Source organism: Pinus tabuliformis, chromosome 6 (genome assembly GCF_031772625.1).
Source record: "Pinus tabuliformis cultivar Carrire ecotype Pingquan chromosome 6, CPIR1, whole genome shotgun sequence".
In the NCBI taxonomy this organism is placed as follows: domain Eukaryota; kingdom Viridiplantae; phylum Streptophyta; class Pinopsida; order Pinales; family Pinaceae; genus Pinus; species Pinus tabuliformis.
Window position 1 is genome coordinate 851,738,674 of NC_142292.1, and position 26,133 is coordinate 851,764,806.

General features: G+C 40.8%; 1 protein-coding gene and 1 pseudogene across 1 annotated transcript in view; both read left to right on the forward strand.

The window, feature by feature from the left end:
- Positions 1 to 26,133, forward strand: part of LOC149261567 (putative RNA-dependent RNA polymerase 5) — a 545,994-nt gene that overhangs the window by 83,991 nt on the left and 435,870 nt on the right. The window contains exons 6-9 of the mRNA XM_089369718.1: positions 9,156 to 9,381; positions 19,153 to 19,348; positions 19,509 to 19,596; positions 19,782 to 19,925. Of these exons, the coding sequence (XP_089225844.1) occupies positions 9,156 to 9,381; positions 19,153 to 19,348; positions 19,509 to 19,596; positions 19,782 to 19,925 (654 nt within the window). The remainder of the gene's footprint in view (positions 1 to 9,155; positions 9,382 to 19,152; positions 19,349 to 19,508; positions 19,597 to 19,781; positions 19,926 to 26,133) is intronic.
- Positions 13,726 to 14,912, forward strand: LOC149261568 (phenylacetaldehyde reductase pseudogene; annotated as a pseudogene).

Genomic DNA, 26,133 nt, shown 5'->3' on the forward strand with positions numbered 1-26,133 from the left:
ATGCGGATCCATGCATACGTAGCTATCGTATGGAGGTCTCGTATGTATGCTAATACTCATATTTTATTTATAGGCGGGTCATTACAGTGCGGTTGCGGGTCATTACAGTGCAGTTGCACCCTAGCTTTCTGAGTGACCAATAGAAAAATTGAGATCACCACCAATTATGAGATTGTGTGCAGACAGAGAAAAATGACCTTGAAGAGAGTCCCAAAATGGTAATTTGTCGTGCACAGGACCATAAATATTCAAAATTAAGAAATGCTTATCCAAATCTTGAGTAAAACAAGAGAGGCCGATGATTGACTAAGAACCCCACATTGAGAAAGGTTTAATGGATCGAGTAAGCCAGCCAGTCACCAGCCAACTTGAACGACCAATAGCGTCGAGAGACGAAAAATCCTATTAAGTCTGCTGGATTTTGAGTGAGATTTAAAATTATACTTTGTCCATATGAAATCCAATGAGGTTGGAACCACTCCCAAACATCCAGAGTCATTTCATGGTAATGTTGAAAATTTAAGTAAAAGGATGAAAATGAAAGATAAAGGAGAATGCCACTTTTACTTTAAGAATTTAACGTTACCATGAATTGCATAGCAATAATTTTAAATTATTGTATTATCTATGCTTAGAACAGTTTACTTGTTTTTCTTATTATTATCCATAGATTAGCAATCACATGTACATAAATTAAAGCGCAGATAGAACATTTAAATGATCAACAGAAAACAAGCCAAGACAAGAGACCAAAGATGTGGCGGCTAGCCAGGTACAAACCCCAATATGGAGAAACCCTTTGATCAAATCTTCTTTTATCTTCAATAATTCAGCAGAGAGAAATAGTACAAAAATTTGATTTATATCAGCAACAACAAACCCTAGATCAGCCCTAAACTAGGGCAGTCAATATCTTTCAAACCAGAGGTCAAATCACCTTGATTCCTGTGCCAAAAATTGCGGCCTTCCAAGGAGGATCAGCCACACCAAACTCGCAGTCAAAGAGGAGTCCACGCTGGTCAACGCTGGTCAAAGTACCTTCCTGCAGCTTCAGCCCTAGAAATCTGCGTCCTTTTTCCACACGTGTGAGAGAGAGAGTCTTTCTGCGCAGGAGAGAGAAGAGACTCTTTTCTGCGCAGGAGAGAGAGAGATATGATGAGAAGTGAGTGTCCAAATGAGGAGGAGGCATCCTGTATTTATATCCAAACGTTGAAGATGAATAGATGTGTCTGTTGGGCATCTGAGCCTACATAAGTTGCTGGCCGACTTTGACAATTTGTCCATAATCAAAATAAATTCATATCTCCATAAATACTTATCGGAATCGGATGATCTTTAGATCAATCCTACACCTCGCAACGAGAGGAATCTAGGAAGAATATTATCAACAAGGAATAAGGTGACCCACATGGAGTTTGGCCCTAGTTGCCAATTTTAACACTCCCTCTCAACTAGGGAGAACTCCGTTTGCATTTCGTCTGACTGTTGCTATTGTTCATCCATCAAATGCACTGCCTTGTACAGCTGGACCCCTGCTCTGCTCTGCTTGAACTATGAAGAAGAAGAAGTGATCGAGGATGTATCATACCATCCTCCACTGACCTGAAGTCAGTCTGGAGTGTGTACTACTTTCACTGGTCCCAGACCAGTCCTCTACTGACCCGAAGTTAGTTTCAGAGGGTGTGCCACTCTCATTGGTCCCAGACCAATATCATTGATCCCAGATCAATGGAGGTCATCCTAGCATAGGGAGTACGGTAGATACAACGATGCGTCCATCGATAGAACTACTATGGTCCCTATCCTCATTTCCCTGCTTATTGATTAGATGAGAGGTACTTCCCATGAGTCCCAGACTGCATGGGTAGGATGCCTCGACAGGAGAACTAATCATCCTGTCCACAGGAGAACGAATCATCTTGTCCAGTGGATGCCACAGAGAACTAATCATCTTGGCCTATAGGAGAACGAATCATCCTAGCCCATAGGAGAACTAATCATCCCGTTCCATAGTCGCCATGGGGTGTCAAGGGAAGGTTGAACCTTTTACCCTGTACAAAGTGCACCAACAAGGGATGGTGAGTTACCCTGTGGTCATATGTTGCTCCAAGAAGTACCCCACACCCCCTGGAGCTCCCAGAACTCAGTACATCATACTTGACCCTCAAAAGAGGGTCTTTGAACGACTCCAAGTTGTTCTCGGAAAGTCAGAAATTTGACCTTTCCTAGGGGCTTTGTCAGAATGTCGGCGACCTGTTCATCTGTACCGATATGTTGGAGCCTTATAGCTCCCCGCTGCATCAGATCACGAATATAGTGTTACCTGATATTGATATGCTTGGAGCAATAATGGAATACAAGATTTTCTGATAAACGAATCCCGCTCTAGTTGTCACACAGGATCACGGTGGTATCCAATGTAAATCCAAACAGCTCACTGAAGAGCTTTCGTAACCAGAGTGCCTCACAGGAGGCCATGCTAGTAGCAATGTACTCTGCCTCGGCAGTACTCAAAGCCACCGACTTCTACTTCCTACTCATCCAGGATATCGAAGCAGATCCCAAGGAGAAACAACACCCGGAAGTGCTCTTACGGTCCACCACATTGCCTGCCCAATCAACATTAGTATATCCAAGTAGTCTCACATTTTTGGCTGTGTATCTTAACCCATAAGTAATTGTGCCACAAAGATATCTCAACAGATTCTTGGCACCAATCCAATGTATGTGGTGAGGTTCAAGCTTGTGTTGACTCAACGTGTTGATTGCAAAGCATATATCTGGACAGGAGTTCACTAGGAACATTAATGCTCCGACGAGTTGGCGATACTCGGTGGTATTTCGTAAAACAGGTCCAACAACACTACCGCTTAACTTCTTGAAGTCAAGCTCCATCGGGGTGGTTATGGGCTTGCAGTCCACCATGCCGAATCTCTCCAATATTTTCACCACATATTTTCCTTGAGATAGGAAAATCTCTCCTGGTTTTTGCCAGACTTCCAATCCTAGGGAATAGTGCATAAGTCCTAGGTCTTTCATTTCGAACTCAGAAGCCAGCTCCCTCTTACATTCGTGAATGAGAGGGTCTGCGCCTGTTAGAAAGAGGTCGTCAACATATAGCATCAGTATGAGAGGCTTGTCATCTATAACTTCAAAGTAAAGGTTAGGGTCGACTTCACTCCTAGTGAATCCCAGCTTCATCAAGTAGCTATCAATCCTCTCATACCATGCTCGGGGTGCTTGCTTTAGCGCATAGAGGGCCTTCTTCAACCTGCACACATGAGATTCTCGATCATGAATCTCAAATCCTTCGGGTTGCTCCACATAGACCTCTTCTTTGATCGAACCATGTAAGAACGCATTCTTGACATCCATTTGATGTAGGTTCCATCCTTGCGAAGCAGTAAGGGCTATGATCGAGCGGATGGTGGTATATCGAGCAACAGGTGCAAATATCTCGTCATAGTCTTTACCTTCTTTCTGGGAGAAGCCACGAGCGACAAAACAAGCCTTGTACTTTTCCGCACTTCCATCAACTGCATGATTTATCTTGTAAAGCCATTTTGAAGTGACAACTGCCTTGTCCTGGGGTCTGGGGACTACATGCCAGACATTGTTCTTTATAATAGACTCATATTCTTCGGTCATAGCATCCTTCCATACTTGATGCTTGACGACATTTGTGAATGATGAAGGCTCATTTTGGATGATCGTGCTCATGATGGTCAGGTATCCCTGATACCTGTTCGGTTTCTTACTTTCACGGAAGGTTGTGCTGTGTGTCCTTCAACATCATCAAGTGTCCCCCTAAGCCATGAAGGCCTCTTCCTTGAAGAGGAAGGCTTAGGCGAAGGAGGATCAATAGGATCCAGGGGTTCTTCCACATCGGGCATTGTCTCATTATCTTTTTCTTTTGGTTCCCTGGTGTCAGCTTCTGGAGAGCTCCTCAAAGTAGGAAGATTGCCCACCTTGCTAAGGGCCATATCTTCGTCAAAGGTGACATCATGACTAATCTCGACTTCCCTTTGACCAGCTACATAGATTCTATAGCCCTTAGTATTTTCACTATAACCCACAAAGATTCCTTTCTTTCCAGATGCACCCAATTTATTCCTTTTCTCTTTCGGCACATGAAAATATACAGGGCTTCCAAAAATTCTAAAATGAGATACGTCAGGTTTCTTACCGGTGAACATTTCTTCAGGAGTTTTGGAACCCAATGCTTGATGAGGGCATCGGTTTTGTACATATACGACGATGTTTGCAGCTTCGGCCCATAGAAACTTCGGAAGTCTTCGATCATGGAGGATAGTACAGACAACTTCCACAATCGTACGGTTCTTCCTTTCCGCCACACCATTCTGCTCAAGAGTATATGGTGTAGTGGTCTCCCTCTTAATGCCAGCCTCTTTGCAAAAGTCATGAAACTCATTGGATTCATATTCAGTCCCATTATCAGTCCTTAGGATCTTGATCTTCTTTTCGGTTTGATTCTCGATCAAGGCTTTGAAGTGTCGAAACCAGGAGAACACTTCATCCTTCTTTTTCAAGAAATATATCCAAGTCTTGCGAGAATAATCATCTGTAAAAGTGAGGTAACATAAATATCCTCCCAAGGAGTTCACAGGCATCATACCGGATATGTCTGAGTGAACCAACTGCAATATATCGAAGGTCTTGCTTTGGCTTGAGGGGAATGGTCCCCTTTTGAGCTTCCCTTCGGCACATCTTGGACATACACCTTCTTGCTCTAATCTGAACTCGGGCATCCCAGTTACCATTTTTCTTACATCAAGTAGAGCTTTATAATGAAGGTGAGCAAACCTCCAATGCCATAGTTCGGACTGAAGAGATGTGTCACAAGTCATGACACCCAACGGACTTCCTCCGACCTGATATAATGAATCAACTCGAAACCCAAGAGTAAAAGCATCTTTAAAGTTCTTTTTCCATACACGTACCTTGCCATCGCTGAAAGCCACCTTGTAGCCTTTGTCTTCCATTGCCGAAATGGACACCAGGTTCTTTTTGAGATCAAGTACATATAATACATCTTGTAAGTGGATGGTATTACCTTGATTCAGTTGAAGAGTGACATTTCCTACGCCTTTCACGGGATATTTTGAATTGTCTCCAAGAACAATTTCTAGGTTGGTTTCTTTCTCTACCAGATTATAGAGAGCTTCTTTGTAACTAGTGAAGTGCCTTGAAGCAGCATTATCAATAAGCCAATTTCCCAGCGAGTCTAGGGGAGAAGTAGTGGATAGAGCATCTGGTAGATAATATTCATCTTGCTTATTGTTAACAGTGTTAGATGCATACCTGGAATTTCTAGCCTTCTTGAATGGTTGTCCCTCTTCCTTGATTTTTGGCACTTCTTTTACCTCTGCCATTTGACTTGCCATTCCTTTGATTGCTTTGAGAGGGATTTTGATCATCGTCCCGGTGTGAGTCCCTTTTATCAGGGCACTCCCTTGCATAGTGACCTGTTTTATTGCAATTGAAACATCGTCCTTTTCTTCCACCCTTTGGTCCAGCCTTTCCTTTGAATTTAGCCCCGGAATTGTTTCTTCTTTTAGTATGAGAAGAAAAGGCAGGGGGATGACCTTTAAGTATGGGTATTTCTTGCTCTTCCATCCTTGTTTCTTCTTGAATGCATCTGGCCATTAATTCCTCAAATCCAGGAATTACGTTATTGTTGAGAAGAGTAGTCTTGAATATATACCATTCAGATGGTAGTCCTCCAAGAGTAGTGAGTGTCATCTCCCTGTCAGGAATTACTTCCCCAATAGATAGGAGATCGTTCTTGATCTAAGTGATTCTTAAGAAATTTGCTTACATACTCTCATCTTTGCCCTTCTTAATTTCCTTTAGCTTATTTCTAAGAAACAAGTCTTGATTTGCATCATTAACTTTAAATAAACTCACCAGTCTATCGTAGATTTCCTTGGAGGTGTTTAGCTCGGAAACATAGGCCACCAAGCGTTTGTCGATAGAGTCCCAGATGATCTTCCTTACTTTGACTTCTCCCTTGGTCCATTTGTTCCTAACAACAATGGATGTATTTGATGGAGGCTCAACAATCCCGCCTCTCACATGGTCCAACACTTCCTGCTCTTCTAATGTTAGATCGAGAGACATCTTCCATCCATGATAGTCAGACTTCTCCCGGAGTTTGTCTTCGGTAGGGAAGTGTGTTGAGGACCCCATGATTTCTTTAAGATAGCCTTGCCAACCTTCTCTTCGGTGATTGCTCTTGCTCTTACTTGGGCTTTGTCTTCACCTCAGCTCTGAAACCATGTTCAATTATGGTATTTTCTATGTTTAAAGCAGTTTACTTGTTTTTCTTATTATTATCCACAGATTAGCAATCACATGTACATAAAGTAAAGTGCAGATAGAACATTTAAACGATCAACAGAAAACAAGCCAAGACAAGAGACACAAGATGTGGCGGCTAGCCAGGGATAAACCCTAATATGGGGAAACCCTTTGATCAAATCTTCTTTTATCTTCAATAATTCAGCAGAGAGAAATAGTGCAAAAATCTGATTTATATCAGCAGTAGCAAACCCTAGATCAACCCTAAACTGGGGCAATCAATATCTTTCAAATCGGAGGTCAGATCACCTTGATTCCTGTGCCAAAAATTGTGGCCTTCCAAGGAGGATCAGCCACACCAAACTCGCAGTCAAAGAGGAGTCCACGCTGGTCAACGTTGGTCAAAGTACCTTCCTGTAGCTTCAGCGCTAGAAATCTGCGTCCTTTTTCCACACGTGTGAGAGAGAGAGTCTTTCTGCGCAGGAGAGAGAAGAGACTCTTTTCTGTGCAGGAGAGAGAGATATGATGAGAAGTGAGTGTCCAAATGAGGAGGAGGCATCTTGCATATATATCCAAACGTTGAAGATGAATAGATGTGTCTGTTGGGCATTTGAGCCTACATAAGTTGCTGGCCAACTTTGACAATTTGTCCATAATCAAAATAAATTCATATCTCCATAAATACTTATCGGAATCGGATGATCTTTAGATCAATCCTACACCTCTCGACGAGAGGAATCTAGGAAAAATATTATCAGCCATGAATAAGGTGACCCACATGGAGTTTGGCCCTAGTTGCCAATTTTAACAAATAATAGAGCCATAGGCTTGAATATTAGGCTTCCTCACACAAAATTTCTTGAAACTCACAACGAATGCTTTTGGAAGCCCCCCTCAAAAGGGGTGCTTCTGAGTGTCCCCCTTTTGAGGGGTGCGCCTAGAAGCACCCCTTTTGGGGAGACGTGTGCCCCACATTGGAGAAACATTTCCCCTTGCGTCTCTCCAAAAGGGGGACATGGGGAAATGTTTCCCCATACGTCCGCCTGTCCCGGGTGCATGAAAGCATGGGGTGCGTGCACCCCACCGTGGGGGACGTGTCCCCTTGGAACATTGCTTAGAACATCCTTTAGGTGAGAAACTGGGAAGTCTCCCATGTGGGGAAATTCCACTAAAGAGTAGGAGGTGGACTGCTAAGTTGACAGTGGCAACCCCTTGATTGTTGTATCTTGATTTGGATCTTGCCTTGTGAGGACTTTCCTAAGGCCTACTAGATTTTGAGGTAGCAAGCCCTATGGCTTGTTGGTAATTGCAGGAGTTGAAGGAGCCATAGGAGTGGTTTATAAAAGGGCTTGCAGGGTATTGGGTATCTGTGGGGAATGGGTGAGGAGTTAAGGGAGTGGAGGGAATGATGTTGGAGGGAGAAGGGAGGGGGGAGAATAGACACCGAAGGTGTAAGTGATAGTGGAGAGGAGAGAGGGAATAAGGGCAAGGGAGAAAACAAAGGGGTCGATAGGGAGAGGGAAAGAGGGTAGGTCCTTGAGGGAAGTGGAATGGGAGTTTGAGGGGGTTTGTGGTCATGTTGCATGTTGGGTGAGGATGTCATAGACAGTCACAGGGCCACATGATTACGAGAGAGAGGGCGTGGGGGGATTGTGCAGGTTTTGTGGGGTGCATGTAGGGCCATAGGCCCATGGGAGGGGGGTTGTAGGTGTTGCGAGAGGGCTATGAGATAACATGGGGAGATCATAGGTGCCTTAGGGAGGTCATAGGTGTCACGGGGACATGTTGAGTGAACATTATCTTGGGAAATTGCTAAAGAGAATAGAACCCTTGTGAGAGGTAGGATTTTTATCTTCTCCTTTGGAACAACACTCCAAGCCATGCTTCTCCATGAGAGTATCTTGGAGATTTGAGGTTTTCTCGAATGGGAATATCCAGTAAATGATCTATTTTCAGCTTTACAACTGTTTCCAAAATCCATTCACAGGGCAAAGAGATGTTATTTCACTTTCACAAACCTGAATACACCTTTTATCTTTATTTTGCCAAAATCTTCCTCGTTGGCAAGATCCTTGCTACGAAGAGATTTGCTTTTTCCTTGTGCGGCTGCAACACCCCTCCCGCAAAAGTTGATATCATCCTCATGGTGAAACATTCACACACACATGCGGATCCTTGTGTTTGTGGGGTGTGTGCATTATATTGCAGCTTTGTAAAACATGGCTTATTAAAGAATTTATATATATATTGTCAGAAGGATATGAAATTGGTTATTCTGATAGGCATTAATGTTGCTAATTTTTTGTAACATTTTCATGCTTGTAAAAAACAATAATACTCATGGTTGATTATCTAATCAGGTAGACATGTTGCAGTTGAAATTGATTTCATAATCCCAGTTTAGTTGGGATCTATCTCCAAGCACTATTTTCCAATTCATATTGAAAAAATAAATGTTTTAAAGTTCCTGCTTCTAATAAAGTATGGTCGATCTGTTAATTAGTTTTACTCTATAATGAACTGCCCCATTTATAATATAGAAACCAATAAGATTGGTAGTTTATGAATCCTGTTTTATATCAACTGTACTTATATGCAGGGTTGTTCCATCAAGTCGTTGATTGGACTAAATGCACACATTCTGTATACTTATTGGATGATAGGTTTACTAATTTTAAATGCTTCTGTAGAAAGTAGTTTTCATACAAAGTAATTTTGTTTTACAACATTTGGATATTACAACGAGAGTTCTTAGAAATATATATTTATGTTAAAAAAGAATTGAATTGAAATTAGCTTGCTATTTAATATTTGTTTTTGCATTTGTCACTCAGGGCCCTTCTTTGGCAAATACGGGAAATCATTTGCAAAGAGTTTTAGGCGATTCAAATGTCCTGCAAGTCCACTTTGCTGAGGAGTTGCTTCGAGAGGGAGTAGATCAAAATGAAAAGAATGGAAGTGCATATTACAAATATAAACCAAGCATAGATGAAAGAAACACATATCATAGGCTGGCAAAAGAAGGGATTTTTGTAGGTTTACGTCTATACCAATTTTTCGGTAGGCAGCTTACTATATATATATATTAAAACTTTTTTATAGACCCCTGTCACATTGCTTTTGATCGGTGTCTTGTATTAATATCATATACAATCTTCTGAGTTGTTTCTTTCGCCTCTTTACTAGGATTAATGTTCATTTAGGAAGAGTTCATGTCGCTGTATTTGCAAACTAACTATAAATAGTTAGTTCTGGTAACATTGCATGAACACAAACAAAATATAATTTTTTGAGACCATAATCATTTTTCAGTAGTTTTGAAAAGGTTTTGCATGTTATATGGTTTTTTTGTTCTTATACATGGTGTGGAAAATCCACGAAATTCTGCAACTGCTGATATGAACAATCTGAAAACTAGTTTCTTTTCATATAGACAGAATTTCTCTACTTATTTTGCAGCGGAATAGGAACGGAAATAATTACACAATCACACAATTTCAATTTTCAACAACACAATTTTTCTAGGGAACCCAACTGGGAAAACCCTTTGCTTGCTTGAGAATATTATTGAAGAGGAACGAGCAATAGATATTTTACAATACAACTTTGTTTCAATAGAGAATACAATGATCCTCCTCCTTGAACTAATCTTGAAACAATCTGCAAGACCCCTGATACTTATGCCTTCTTGCCTTGCCTAGATGAGCTCTGAAATCCTTGTGCAAATCTTGGGAAATAAGCTCCTATTTCCTAGCGCATGAGCTGCTCTTATTTCTTAGGAATTAGCCCCTATTTCCTAGCGCATTGCAAAGGCAATTTTTCCTCAATCAAATCTCGCCCACAAGCTCCTTCTTGTTTTTGTCACTCTTACAAGCTCACACTCAATACTTGTGCTCAAGAAGAATGATAACAATCGTGCCTTTGCTCTTCCTTATAAGCAATTCTAATGGCTAAATCTGGCAAGTCAATATTTTAGGAATCAAACTGGTGATTGAGTTGTTCACTGAGTTGGCTCATGCAACTCGTCCTAAGTCTTGATCTAGAATTAGAGACTTGTCACTCGTCCTTTTCCAAGTTAACTTGCACTAGAAGACAATGAAAACGGCCTTCCACTTTTGCATATTTGTTAATTGCTTCATAACTTGTCCTAATTTTTAGGGGCTCATCCCAAATCATAGGAATTCATCCTAACTTACAGAAATGAACTCTTAACTTATAGGAATTGATTCCTAACTTATAGGAATTGATTATGATCTTATAGGAACTTGGGCATGCTAAGGAAGAACTCGTTGAGGTCCCTTCAATTAAGGCACAAATCAAGGAACTGTAGTGACCCATCATTAATATAGAGAGCACGAGAATATTAGCATGCATACGATGCATGCATATGATAGCTACATATGCATGTATCGCATGCACTGCACTAGTAACTATATTCTAAATTACCTAAAATATTAAATATCCTGACACTCCTTCAAATAGACAAGTCGCATTCACCCATCAGCACATATTACCTAATGCCTCATGATTAATGAGCGATTACCAATGATATTAAGTTTAAAAGTATAAAGTAAAAGGGTTATAAAGAAAATAAATGTAAAGAATTATGTGAATTCTTAAAAATCAAGTTATATAATTATCTATCTCAGAATTTTAATAAAGTATGTCAATAAATTATTAAAGGGATAAATTAAATCAAAATAAAGTTCCTATGTATGAACTTAGGACATTTTAATTAAACAAATAAAATTTTAATCAAAGCAAAATCACACATGTCAATATATCCTTAAAAGAAAGATACTACTCAGGATTTTGAGGAGGTGTTGCTGAGAAGGGAAGCGGTGGGCTCGTTGGTGGAGAGAGCGACCACCGCTAATGAACAGTACATAAGGAGAGGCCGAAGCGGAAGACGGGGGCAGGAGGAAGGAGAGGAAATTTATACATACTGCTTATAATCCGGAACTATTGAGCCTTGCTTGTTTTGAAGTTTCTGGGCACGGGGGAACGGTATGCATCGGTTGAGAAGCATACTGGATTGAGTATCTAGGTATACTCGGTTTGGCTGGGTGGTTTTTGGTCATTCGGTAACGAGAGCGCTGGAGAAGTTCTGAAGCATCTTCATCACAACATCCGTAGCAAACCAGGTAAGTACTTCATCAAATCAATTAATACAATTTCAAACTCTTTCAGTAATCTTTACAGTTTCACAGTTTCAGTAATCTTTACAGTTTCAGTAATGGCTCTTTAACTTAGTACGGTCACTACATATGGTATCAGAGCCCGTCGTTCAAACCCTGCGACCTCACAGGCCCTACGCTCGTGTAAATTTTGTGGTTAAATTCTGCTGGGTAAAATTGTCCATTTTGAAGCTTGATTTTGTGAAGATTGATGAAATTTCTAACCTATTTGGTACTGGTTATCCCATCTTTAAGCAATTTCTGGCCTAGTTTGAAATAATTTAAAGGCAATTTAGTGGGCATCGATTCATTTTGAGGTTAATTTCCATGTTTAGCCTCAGAAATCCCGTAGTTACCGAGCGGAACCCTCTTCCGCTCAAGAGGTTGAACGTTAAATTTCATTGCCCAAGGAAGGGAGGATCCGAGGGTTCGACAGTGTCAAAGCAGCTGTCGCTGTTACCTCACCTGGATTTTAGACACACTATTTTCGCGAAATCGGTCCGAATCTGTCAAAGACTGGTGTAATTTGCTTACGTTCTGCCTTCGAATTCGTATTTTTGATCATTTCGGCTCCGATTTAGGCACCCAGGATCTTCAAGACAGTCCGTGTTAAAAAAAAAAATGGTGGTTTGGAAGAGGGATTTTGATGCCGCAGCTTAAGGGCTAAAGTTAGCTAAGGAGGTTCTCACATTAGGCCCTGACTGTGCCGAAATGCCGTCCATTTTGTCGTTGTAAAATTGGGTATCTTGGGTAGTTGTCGAGGTGGAAGTCAGAGAGGGCCGAACAGGAATCGTCAGAGTCGATGACATTACCAGGTGGTGACTGACAAACCTGACCGGTCGACCCGGGCTTTTTGGAGGGCTATGACGTTTTGTTGGGGTTGGACAGGGCCTCATTGCATGGACGCCCATCACGGCTTTTGTCAAGGCCTTGCCCAGGCTACGACTCGGATTCGACGCTGAAAAACATTTGCTTCTGCCGTCGGATCACAGGCGTCGCGACCTGATGGATAGATTTTACGCTTCTCGGTGTCGTGGTCGTCGTGGAAAACTTGAAATTTTATTGGCATTTTGAGGAGCCTGAAACCCCAAGGAATCGATGATTCCGTGGATGGTACCTTTTTATTTTTTGAACATTTTCCGCAATGGGTGAAGGCGAAAGGCGATTTGTGTTGTTGTGGCATTATTATTCTTCTGGGATCGAACTTCTTAGCACGTCTTGCTATAAAGTTGGAAAGCTCTAAGCCCAAGCCACCGCCCGCTTGACTTGCAAAGCAGAGAAAAATAGCCTGTGTCACCACGGTTTAAGATTTGTCTTGTATTGGTGGTCATGGCTCCTTTTGTTTTAAGCTCGTGGATGTCTGGAAGAATTCGGCTGCTTCATTGCTTATTCGTCTTTGGTGATATGGGTTTGTGCCTGATGGTATAGATGGTGAATTTAGATGATGGGGTTTGCAATCTAGATTATTGCAGTCGAGTTTCTGGATTTGATGAGGCCTTGGATTGAGGTGTTGTGCCGAGAATCGGACGATGCCGTGGATGTAATGCGACGCAGAACTTGGTGTAAGAAAGGCGGGAGAAGAGCAAACGGGATGTCTCAGAGATCATGGATCCTTGTCTTGGCTATGCACAAGATACTCCTGCTACTGCTCTGGATAGGTACTGTTGGTTGCAAAGCTGAAGGCATTGGGCGACATAGGCAGAACATGGAGCAAGTGGGTGAGGCTCCTCAGTCTCATTCTTGTATTCATGATCATATTCTGGAACAGCGCCGTCGGTTTGGACGCAAGGAGTATTCTGTAACTCCTCAGACATATGGGGATGAATCTGGTTTTATAGAAAATCACAGGAAAGGCAGGGAACTGTTGGCTGTTGCCAACAAGAACTCACAACTGAACAAAAAGCAGCCGATAAGGATATTCTTGAATTATGATGCAGTAGGACACTCATTGGACAGAGATTGTCGAAACATTGGTGACATTGTGAAGTTAGGGGAGCCGCCAATAAGCTCAATTCCCGGGGTTCCTGTCTGCGATCCACATGCAGAGCCTCCAGTTTATGGTGGTTGCTGGTACAACTGCACTTCAGAGGATATATCAAGAGAAGACAAGAAAATGCGACTCCATGAGTGTCACAAGTCGTTTCTGATGTTCATGGATTTTCCTCCCACACCAAGCACAGCAGAGTTCAGTGGCCATTAAAGGTTGTGGAGGAGTTTTGTTGGTTCAATGGAGACTTTTCCAAATACACTCCACCATGATATTCCACTTGGGCACACTTCACACAGATTTGAGACGTATTCCTCGGTTGAACCCAAGGTCCAGAGCCACAAAGATGGAGGACATACAAAAAGAAAACCTACAAGATGAACACCCTACATCGCTGGGTTTCTAGAACGTGACTTATGGTGAGGTATGGGTGAAACAATGCCCAGGAAGATGAATGCCCTACCTTATTGGAGCTCCAGGCCATGTCATGTGGAAAAACAAAACCTAAAGGAACAAAATGCCCTAGCTTGGAGTAGGCCCAGAACATCAGTGATGAGGGGAGGAGCTAAAGGAAAGGCTTCAACTGGTGAAAGCAAATTTTCTTGAGGAGGGAACATTTGATGCAGCTGTGGATGGCTGTGAAAGTGTCTTTCATACTGCATCACCATTTTACACTAGCATCAAAGATCCCCAGGCTGAAATGCTTGATCCAGCAGTCAAGGGGACCTTTTAATGTTCTTAATGCATGTGCCAAAGCTTCTTCTGTGAAGAGGGTGATAGTAACCTCATCTGTAGCAGCCGTTATATTCAATTCTAGGCCTCGATCACCTGGACTAGTTGATGAAACTTGGTTGAGTGATGCAGAGTACTGTAAGCAAACTAAGGGCTGGTATCAGCTATCAAAGACATTGGTAGAAGAAACTGCATGGGAATTTGCAAAGGAGAAGGGTATCGATGTTGTCACAATAAATCCAGCGATGGTGATTGGCACACTTTTACAGCCTACTCTGAATACAAGCTGTGCTGCAATTCTATAAATAATGAATGGGTCTTCAACATATCCTAATGCGACGTTTGGATGGGTCAGTGTGAAGGATGTAGCAAAGGCACATATTCTAGCATTTGAAGTTCCATCGGCAAATGGAAGATATCTTTTGGTTGAGAGGGTTGCCCACTTATCGGAAATTGTGAAGATCCTGAGCAAACTATATCCAGGCTGCCCACTTCCAACAAAGTGTGCAGATGATAATCCCTTCGTCCCTACCTATACTGTCTCAAAAGAAAAGATAGAGAAATTGGGTCTAAACTACACTTCTATTGAAGAGGCTCTCAGAGATACCGTTGAAAGCGTGAAGGAAAAGAAGTTGCTCAACTTAGTTAGCAATCTGTGATTTGCTTATACCTGGAACCCTTTTTGCTTTTAAATATGTGGTTATGCCACTTAGCTTTTATCAAAAATTCTGTTGAAAATTAGATTCATCTTCTATCAAACACGGAAATGTCCTTGAAAATTAGACATGTTCTTTACCTATTTTATTTTTGGATCATTTTTGAAAACATTTAGGATGAATGTAACTTCATTATTCTTAGCTATTAACAAAAAAAAAAATCCCTATAACTGTTGGATGCAAGAAATCTAAAGATTAAGAAGGAGCTCAAAAGATAAGTATCTTGTATTTTTGAATGATGTGGACAAGGTCGATAATGATATGGACTCCTTGATGCTGTGAATTCCTTGATGATATGGACTTCCTGATGATGATAATATGGACGAGATTAACTCCTTGAAGAGTTGAACGAAAAGGAGTTGACGTATTCTCTAGAGATAAGTACTTTCTTGAATATTTTGATATTATTCTTTTAATTATTATTAGTCTCTTGTATTTGTAAATTTTGCTTGGATGGATTCGTTTTTATTATTATTTATGCTCCTATAACAAACAATTGGTAATGATGTTTATATTCTTACAATCTTCTAGATATTCATTTTAATGTTTAGTCATCCTCCTTTATAATTACTAGGGGACTCACTCCTCTGTACCTGTCAACAACGTAGATATTTCTCTTTGACTTCTCGACATAGGGTAGGAAATATATTTGAGTTTGTATAAGTTCTTCTATGAGACCTTTCTTCAAGTTTGTATGAAAACTTCTGTAGGTGTTTTCTTAATAGTTTTTACTTCAGAAAATATATATATACAGTGGACAAATAACATTCAAATGAGACCTCTAAAGAGTCACATATAATATCTTCCTTACTCAAAAATTACCCCAGCTGTTATACATAATTTAGCCATATTATTATCACAATACCACAGTAAAAGATGTAGGATTCCCTCCTGTATATTCTCTTAATTTCTGATAAATTTCTGAGTTTGTGTGAAGGTTACAGTGATCCCTTTTTGCACATCAGTTGTTATCTGTTAGCTGTAGGTGAACAGTTTTTCCACTATATTTCCAGTTAAATGATAACAGAACCAGACAATTGAGCTCAAGTGGTTATATATACCATTCACAATTATTCAACAAGGAATACACTACTATTAAACACCATGTGATGAGGAACTAACTCAGAATTGCAACAACCATTAACTCATTCATTTAGAGGCATATAAATAACTGGTATAATGCATAGAACTTAAGTTCGGACCCTGGAATGTGCTCTGGCAAAAGATCTGGAAACAATAGTTCACTTGGCATGGATATCAACTCCTTGGTAGTGAAACAGTCAATAGGAATGGATGCATACGCAACATTCAGACCTAATTTAGCAATTCTTATAAGTGATGAATACAACCTGAGCAAAGGTTCCATGAGCATAAATTCAACCTATAGGGCTAAGGTATTGAAAGAGTACTACCATTTAAACATAGAGCAATGTTCGGTGTATTATTGTTAAAGGAAATGTTGAGTACAAAATATGTTCCCCAAATGTGTTGCATACCATACTTTGAGCTAGGTATTTCAAACAATTTATATATAAAAGAGCACAACAAATAACATTATTGTTAAAAAGAAGGAATTGAGATTTGTCTTTGCTAATGACTATCCATATGATGCATTTTGTTACCAAGTAAGACAATAACCCAGCTAGTTGTTACTGGAGCAAACACATACAGATCAATGAATGTTTGAAACATAACGAAATGTGCTCGTAAGATCAAATATCAGGTGTCAGTTAGCAATCTAAAGTCATAAGTTTTATGCACAAACAATACACGAAAGAATGATTATATTTTAATATGAAAGCTAATGACATGAATAGATTATGGCAAAGTATGTTATACTTTAGATGACATGTATGAAATATACATAAGCTATGTGTTTTTGAAAATATTAATGCACATGTTATAAATGCATGGACAAGTGTTTATGATTGCAGATAAAATCCGTTACCAAAATGACCACTTGATGACAGAAACTTCAGAGCAATTAAGGCTCAAAGAGATTCCATGATAGGGTATTAACCCTGATTCCACTGGAAGGGGTGGAGGTGTTGCCCACCGTTTATCCTTCGAACCCTGGAGCCATGGGAGGACTGTGCGAGTCACGCTCCCCTAGACGTGTGATGATGACTGCCAGATGCCTACTAGGGATCAGGTCGGTATAGCCAACGCTGTCACCCTTGGAGTTTATGAATGGTTAGGTCAGTATAACTGACGCCATGGCATACTCCAGTAGAGGATGGATAGGATGGGAGCGGAAGAGATTAGGAAGGATAGGATGATGTTGTGATAGCCTGGGGAGCCTGATGAAGTAAAACATGATCATTAAAGTTATAAACCTAAAAGTATTCAAAACACCAATTTTATAGTGTCCTCACATTAAGTAAGAATTTAACCTCAATACACAATCCGAACAAGAATGTACTAATCACTATTATAAGTATTGATATACAATAACAAAAAAAAAAAACTCTAACTTCGGGACGAAGTTTTCTGAAGGAGGGGTGTATGTAGTGACCCATCATTAATATAGAGAGCACGAGAATATTAGCATGCATACGATGCATGCATATGATAGCTACATATGCATGTATTGCATGCACTGCACTAGTAACTATATTCTAAATTACCTAAAATATTAAATATCCTGACACTCCTTCAAATAGAAAAGTCGCATTCACCCATCAGCACATATTACTTAATGCCTCATGATTAATGAGCGATTACCAATGATATTAAGTTTAAAAGTATAAAGTAAAAGGGTTATAAAGAAAATAAATGTAAAGAATTATGTGAATTCTTAAAAATCAAGTTATATAATTATCTATCTCAGAATTTTAATAAAGTATGTCAATAAATTATTAAAGGGATAAATTAAATCAAAATAAAGTTCCTATGTATGAACTTAGGACATTTTAATTAAACAAATAAAATTTTAATCAAAGCAAAATCACACATGTCAATATATCCTTAAAAGAAAGATACGACTCAGGATTTTGAGGAGGTGTCGCTGAGAAGGGAAGCGGTGGGCTCGTTGGTGGAGAGAGCGACCACCGCTAATGAACAGTACATAAGGAGAGGCCGAAGCGGAAGACGGGGACAGGAGGAAGGAGAGGAAATTTATACATACTGCTTATAATCCGGAACTATTGAGCCTTGCTTGTTTTGAAGTTTTTGGGCACGGGGGAACGGTATGCATCGGTTGAGAAGCATACTGGATTGAGTATCTAGGTATACTCGGTTTGGCTGGGTGGTTTTTGGTCATTCGGTAACGAGAGCGCTGGAGAAGTTCTGAAGCATCTTCATCACAACATCCGTAGCAGACCAGGTAAGTACTTCATCAAATCAATTAATACAATTTCAAACTCTTTCAGTAATCTTTACAGTTTCACAGTTTCAGTAATCTTTACAGTTTCAGTAATGGCTCTTTAACTTAGTACGGTCACTACAGGAACCCTTTCTTGCTATCATTTTCAACACTCCCTCTTAGCGAGGAAGGTGCCTTTGGAAGAACCTCGTCCACCTGGATCTGTCTCCAATACTACCATGTTCTCCACTGCTGTAGTTGCTCTCTCTGAACTCGAAGACTTCGCTGCTTTCTTCTGCGAAATCTGATCTGAAGACCTGTTCTTTTCCACCATGCTCCTACAAGTCTATCACTTTAGTCATAAGTGCCATGTACCCCGTGTACCTTTGCGACTACTTCCTTTGGTTGGAAGTGATACTAGAAGATTCAACTCTCTTCTGATCTCCCTTACCAAGTCCTTTGCCCACTTGGCTCGAACTCTTCGTAGTCTGACTGAGTGGTTGCCTCCATTTGCCCTGGGCTATACTTCTCATTATCCTATTGGTCAACCTGACTGCCAACTAGCTTAGACTGAAATTGAGATATTGGCTGAGGCTCCATCTTGAGAGATCTATCCGACTCTCGCTCAACCACCACTTCTCTATTGTATTGCTTGATTGATTCATGATAGTTCCCTTCTGATTTTGTTTAATTTAAAGCCTATAACCTAATTTTTAGCATATCAATAGTGCCATGAAGAAATGCTTGGATGCTTGGAAAGTGCTTCTTGTTATTTTGAGTGGAATAAAAGGCATAAAGGGAATCAAGTCTAACAGTTAGGAAAGCGACTGCAAGTTGCATTTTATATGTGAATTTACTCTTATATTATAGAGTTTTTCCAGTAAAGTTATTTAAATTACTTTTTGTGGATGGCAGTATTTAAGGATGGTGGCAAGGAAAGAAGGAAAAACCCCATGTCATCATCAGTCAAATGTTACTTTGTTTGCACCAAATCATTTGCGGAAGTAGATGAAAAAAGTACATACATTTTGTTTTACAAATCTATCCATGAGGCACGATGCCTGTTTATGCATCTGCATACTGTTGCTAGTTTGAAGAAGTACATAGCTCGGTGAGTTTGAACATCTGGATAGTTTATCATCCATCTGAGCCATTTTATGAATGGAGTGCTTGATATCTAATCCTATAGTCTGGTAGAATTGATTTTGTAATGTAATTTTGAAGTTGATGTAGTTTGCAGGTTGTAATTTTGAAGTTCATTGAATTCGCAGGTTTACATTGATTCTTTCAAAAACCATTCCCTTTGGAGGTGATATCTCAGATGTAAATTTTATCCGTGTGGCAGATATACCATGTTTGGTATGCACTAGCTTGATGTAACTAATTTCTTTTACCTGCAGATTGTAGTTGTTAGGCTGGTTGATTTGATGTAAACTTCTACTGGAACCAATGCTTCTCTGTGTGTTTGTCTGTCGGTTTTTGTGTATGTCTCTTCCTAAAATTAGTCAACAGGATCAATGTAAATATTTTCTGCAATTGAACAGGATGAGAATAAAATGGAGGTTTATGACTTGAATGGAGAGCTTCTAATACATACTGATGGCACTGGATTTATATCTGAAGATTTGGCTTCACAATGCCCAAAAAATTTATGTAAAGGAAAACATTTAAGCAATCAGATTTCAGAGGTACTTATAGAATCATTTCTATATTTAAAAGTATGAATTCTTTGTCACGAAGTTTTTAATATATGTTGGAAATATGTACTTTCAAATTGAAATAGTTGTTTAAATGAAATTAGAGGGTTAACCTGTTAATTTTAGATAACAATGGTATGTTCTATGCTGAACACAATTTACTTCAATGTTCCTTTATCAACCCAATGACAATTACAATTATATCCAGTAGAAATCACATTAACTTAATCACATTGACAGTAAATGCAGATAGAACATAAAAACATATGCAAAAAACAAGCCAAGACAAGAGGACACTAGATTTGGCGGATGCCAGGGAAAAACCCCAATGTGGGGAAAACCCTTTGATCAAATCTTCTTATTATTATTCAATAGTTCAGCAGAGAGAGAGAGTACAAAAATCAAATTCAGTTGCACAATACACAGTCAAATGCAGTCAATTTCAGCTCTAACCAAAAAGTCAATGCTGGTGAAAACAACAACAACACTTCACCAATGCAGCTCGGTCCTTCTTGGTCAAACTCGGCTTGAAGAGGAGGTCAATTGCAACCCAAAACAGCTTGGTCAAACCTGGTCAAAGGAGAGAAAATCTTCTGTGATTTTATGCGGTCAAAACAGAAGTCAACCTGAAGTCAATGCTGGTCAAATTGTCCCAAGCACCTCGATTTATGCGCCAATAAATGCGGCCTTAAGAGATCGAAATTCTGCCCCTGAAAACAAAGTCAAACTTGGTCAATAAAGCTTTGGTCAACGCTGTCCAGAAACTCTGAAATTCGGCCTGCAATCTGACCCAGAAATTCGTCCTTCCATCCACACGTGTGAGAGAGAGAGAGTTGATCTTCAAGATGTATGAACCAATTAGATTTGGGGAGAGAAGAAATGATGAGTGAGTGATGTGCAAATGAGGACAGAAGTCACTCCTATTTATACAATTCGATGAGGGTGAAAGGACACATATTGGGCTTATTGAGCCTACATTACGCTGAGGCCGACCTTAACAATTTGTGCATGAGAAAGAATAAATTCCAAATTCCACTTTTGCTTGACCGAATGAGATGATCTTTATATCAAATTTGGACTTCTCGAAAAGAGGAATCCAATGCAATAATCATCTCCATCATATGAGCTATCCCAAGGTGGAATTTGGCCCTAGCTGCCAATTATCTCTATTATACTAGTTAAGATTTTTTTTTTTTTTAAGTGTAATTAAATTTCGTATATTATATAGAAAACATAGAGATACACAAATTAATGAGTACAATACTTTATTGTAGTCAAGGCTTAATATCATCAGAATAAGCTGAAGTAGACATTTTTTTTACTTCTTTAGTGGATGAAAACCCTCCCAAGATGTGGTTTATGTTGAAAGTGTATCAATTGCAATTTTTGAAAGGATTAATAGAACCTATTGGCCTTATTGCAACAAGGTCTAGTGCAAAGCCTCGCTAGGTGGGACCAAACCTTATTGGAACAAGAGAGAGGGTTGCCACTGTCATTTAAGCAACCCTTGTTTGATCTTTAGTGGTTGTTTGACCATAGGGAGGCTTCCCTAGCTCACCTAGATGGCTCAAGGTGATGGATAAAATGTCTATTATGTGAAAATTTCAAGTTTGAAATTCTGTTCCAGCAACTGGAATTAATTCTTCTAATTGTTAATTATTTAACAATTTATTTGCTACAACAAATATCGATTAAGTCACACTGCAACCTTCACAAATAAAACTGTAGAAAATAATAGCTTTGGAAACTGAAAAATATTCTAGAACACACAAAAAATTGACACAATTATTTTTGGACAAATGTCTCCGGAAAATTCCAACTTGGGAAGATTGGTGAAAACCTTGGGTATTAATGAAAATATGGGTGAGAAGCTTCTAAGAGACGAGGATCAAGTCTAATTTTATCTTAGCGGTTGATTAGAGACTTAATCTCGGTTTTTGATTTCACAACAGGAAAAGTATAAAGGAAGGCTTGGGGTCAGTTGGAGAGGACAAAGAGAGAGATTGAGGAAATCGATTTTTTGAGGTGAGAAGTTCTCAAGAGGGAAATCGATTTTTTGAGGTGAGAAGTTCTCAAGAGGGAAATCGATTGGGGAGATCTTGCAGCTGAGGGGCAGTGATAGTTGGGGAATACAAACAAAGAGGCAAAGAGAAGCTTGTGGAGGCAATGCAGTGGTCGGGAGCGCTGACGCTGGGCTAGTCTGGGCCAGGGCAGAGGAAGCACTACCTTCCATGCAGAAAGCCAGGGAGCTGTCGAAAACTGCCAGAACAACCGGGAAAGTTGATGCAGTGGGCAGAAGTGCTGACGCAAAACCTCAAAGGGCTCCACACAGCCCATGCAGTTACTGCGAAGGGGCAGCGAAGTTGTAGCTGGGGCCAACCAATTTTGCTACCGAATTCTACCAGATGAAGTGAGGTAAAACTCACTCAGGTTCTCCGCCGTTGTATTTCTCTGTCACTGGTTTGTTGGGAGGTTAACAAGCATTTGTATTAAGAACTTCTGCTTAATAATAGAAAACCCTCAGAGCTGGTGCACCGGTTTTTCCGCATTGTGTTTTCTTGGGGACGTTTAGTCCAAAAATAAGTGTGTCCTTTGCATGGGTGTCTCATTTGTTTTTCAGTACTTGATCTGTATATGTTGATTTTGGGTAGTATCAGATGCGCTCTAGCTCCTAAATTTTGTGGAGGGGCTAGAATACATGAGATCTCCAAGACCCAAAAATCGTTTGGAGAAATTCCACATGGATTGTGAGTTATTAAAATAATTAATATTTTTAATGGGGTTCCTAAGTCTAAACTTAGGAAAATAAAAATATTAATGGGTATTAATAAAAATATTGGTGAGAAGCTTCTAAGAGGCGAGCATCAAGTCTGTTTTAGTCTTAGCCGTTGATTTGGGACCTAATCTCGGCCGTTGATTCATCAACAGGAAAAGCATAAGAGGAGGCTTGAGGGTCAGTTGGAGATACACCAAGTTGATCAAATGAGTTCGATTTTTCTGGGGCATGGTTTGCTGAGAAAATCGAACTAGTGATCTGAGTTGCAGTGAGGGGCAAAAGCAGAGATTTCGATCGGAAAGGAGTTCTGAGACAAAGAGTACTGAGCAGAGAGGTAGCAATAGCATCAGAGAGGCAGCGTAGAGGCCTACGCAGCCCAGGAAGGGGCTCACGCAGGCCAAGAGGGTCTCTTGCAGTGGTAGTGTAGGATATTTGTCAGAAGTTCGAGATTTTGTTGGAGAAGCAAGGTTCTGAGCTGGGAGGGCTGAACAATAGTCTTCCTCCAACAAATCGATCCAGCAGAAGGGGTGACGTAGTCTCCTAGAGGCAAGACGTTGGCCCAAGCAGTGATTGCGCTGGGATTTCGCAGTGTTTGTCGGAGTCAGGCCACTCAGTGGATCAGTTGTGACTTGGAGAACGAGGTAAACCCTTGTATGTATTTCTTGCTGCCGAGATTTCTCTGAAAGGTTAGCCGGTGTGAGAGGCAACCTGTTGTACTCAGATTCTGCTTGCTTAATAATACAAACCCTCTATCTGCTGCACCAGTTTTCTCGCATTGGGTTTTTCTGGGGACGTGTTGTCCAAAATAACGGTGTCCCTTGTGTGTTTGTCTCATATATTGTTTCAGTTTATGATCTGTATGTCAGTATCATCTGCAGTTGTGTTTTTCATCACTGTTTATAAATTAAATAACTTGTTGAATGAAATAACAAGTAGGAGATGCTAAACCAGTGATTACAGTAGGATTTTTGTTTGTAAAGATTCAAAATCTTTCATATGGTATCAGAGCATTACAAATCATAGGATACTGAAGCCATTAGCTGAGAGATCCAGCAAATCTGCTGCAGAGAGGTAGCTGTCCCGAGTGACAATGCTGTTCCAAAGCCAAAGACGTAGAGGGAGAGGTTCGTAGTGTAGAAGAGGTGACGCAGAGGCTCACAAAGTGCTCGTGTCAACATTCTGAGTCAGGTGAGGGTGACGCAGTAGCTGGGAGGAGCCCACACAGTAGCTGCGTCAGCTATCTAGGCCAGCGTAGAAGCAGAGGGGCAGATCAGGCTCATGTAGAGCCACGCCATCTTTCTGGACCAAGAAGGAGCGAAACAATGGCCAGGAGGAGCTGATCTAGCTCACGTAGTGATTGCGCAAAGCTCGAGGAGCTCAGATTCTTCAGTTGCTGGGGCAGAGGGAGTAGTGCAGATCAGATCTGAGGTGCTGGTGGGACGCTGTTGCTGCTGGTGCAGAACAATGTCTGAGGAGACTGAACCAAGGTAGAGGGAGTCACTGCCTTAACATATTTCTTGCCAAAGAAATCTAGGTCTGGGTTGTTGAGTAGCAGCAAAGGAGGATTGGTGAGGAGTGATTCGACATTGTTTGGCGGAAGTATTTCCGTGAAGGAAATCAGGACTCAAAGGGAGTCTAGAAGGAATTTGTTCCTTAGAGGGTTTCTAGCGCCAAAGAAATCCAGATCCGAGTTTTGTTGGGCATGAGTGAAAGAGGGAGAAGATAACTTGTTCGACACTCATTTGAGCAGAGATGGTAGTTAATGGACTAAGGGATCAAGACAGATTGGATGGAGCATCCAACTTTGTCATCTGGAAGGCTAGGATCCTGACAGTCTTGGACAAGAATCACATCAAGGATTATGCCTTGAAAGTGGTGGCTGTACCGGTCGATGCTGATCCTCTCAAGAAATACGAGGAGGCTCAAGCAAAGGTGAAGTGCATGATCTTGGATGGGGTCAAGGATCATGTGGTCCCACATATTGCTGAAAAGGAAACAACAAGGGAGATGTGGGAGGCCTTGACCACTTTGTATGATGGAACTTCTGTTCGACGGAAGATGTTGCTTGAGAACTAGCGAAGACAGTATTAAATGCAAAAGGAAGAAGAAATCGATCCCTCCCTTCTCAAGTTGCAAGGGATTCGAGACTAGCTGATTTCCGTGGGGTCTACACCAGATCTTGAGTTCATGGTCAAGAGTACCCTGAATGTAGTCACTGAAGACTGGGATACCTTTGTCCAGAGCATCTTGGGCAGGGATTCTCTCCCCTGTTGGGAGGAGATGTGGGCAGCTTTTCGACAGGAAGAGATCAGGTGGTTAACCAAGGTAGGAAGTAGCGGTAAAGGAGTCTGAGTCAAGAAGGAGGAAGAGGAGGATGCAGCTTTAGCATCAGCAGGACAACCAGGGCAGCAAAAGAGGAAAAAGAAAGACATAACCAAGGTCAGATGCTTCAGATTTGGGGAACTGGAACATTTCGCCACTCAGTGCCCTCGGAAGAAGGGCAAGGAAGAGAAGTCTGACTGAAAGGCTGCTTTAGCAAAAGCTGACAAGGAGGACAATGATGGAGTGATAGTGGCAGAGCTAGACTTCCAAAGTCTGAAGCAACGCAGTAGAGTGTTGAGCAGTGCGGGAGGCACAAAGCAGATACAACAACAACGTAGTAGCATTAGAGGGTTGGCACAGATTAGCAGTAGAGGTAGCTTCAGCGTCACGGGGTATCCAGACTAATCAGTATGTCAGCGTTGGGTGGCTTTTCAGTTGCGTACTTCTTAGCAACTGAGTTGCAGTGCATCTGTTAGCAGTGGCATTGCTATGGGCAACATGATGCAACATATTGAGAGGGAGCTGTAGTATAAATGCAGTAGTGGCAGTGGCAGTGTCATGGGCAGCAGTACAGGTTGTAGCAGTGTAGTGGATGAAGGGTAGCAGGCCAAGCGTCAACAACATAGAGGACCGATGCCATGGATCAGTGTGATGCTTCTATTGGGAAGTATTGCTAAAGCACATTCCTCGCTAAGAGGGAGTGTTGATTTTGGGTAGCATCGGATGTGATCTAGCTCTAAAAGTTTGTGGAGGGGCTAGAATACATGAGATCTCCAAGACCCAGAAATCGTTTGTAGAAATTCCACCTAGATTGTGAGTTATTAAAATAATTAATATTTTTAATGGGGTTCCTAATTCTAAACTTAGGAAAATAAAAATATTAATGGGTATTAATAAAAATATGGGTGAGAAGCTTCTAAGAGGCAAGGATCAAGTATGTTTTAATCTTAGCCATTGATTAGGGACTTAATCTCGGCCTTTGATTCATCAATAGGAAAAGTATAAGAGGAGGCTTGAGGGTTAGTTGGAGATACACCAAGTTGATCAAATCAGTTCAATTTTTCTGGGGCGTGGTTTGCTGAGAAGATCGAACCAGTGATC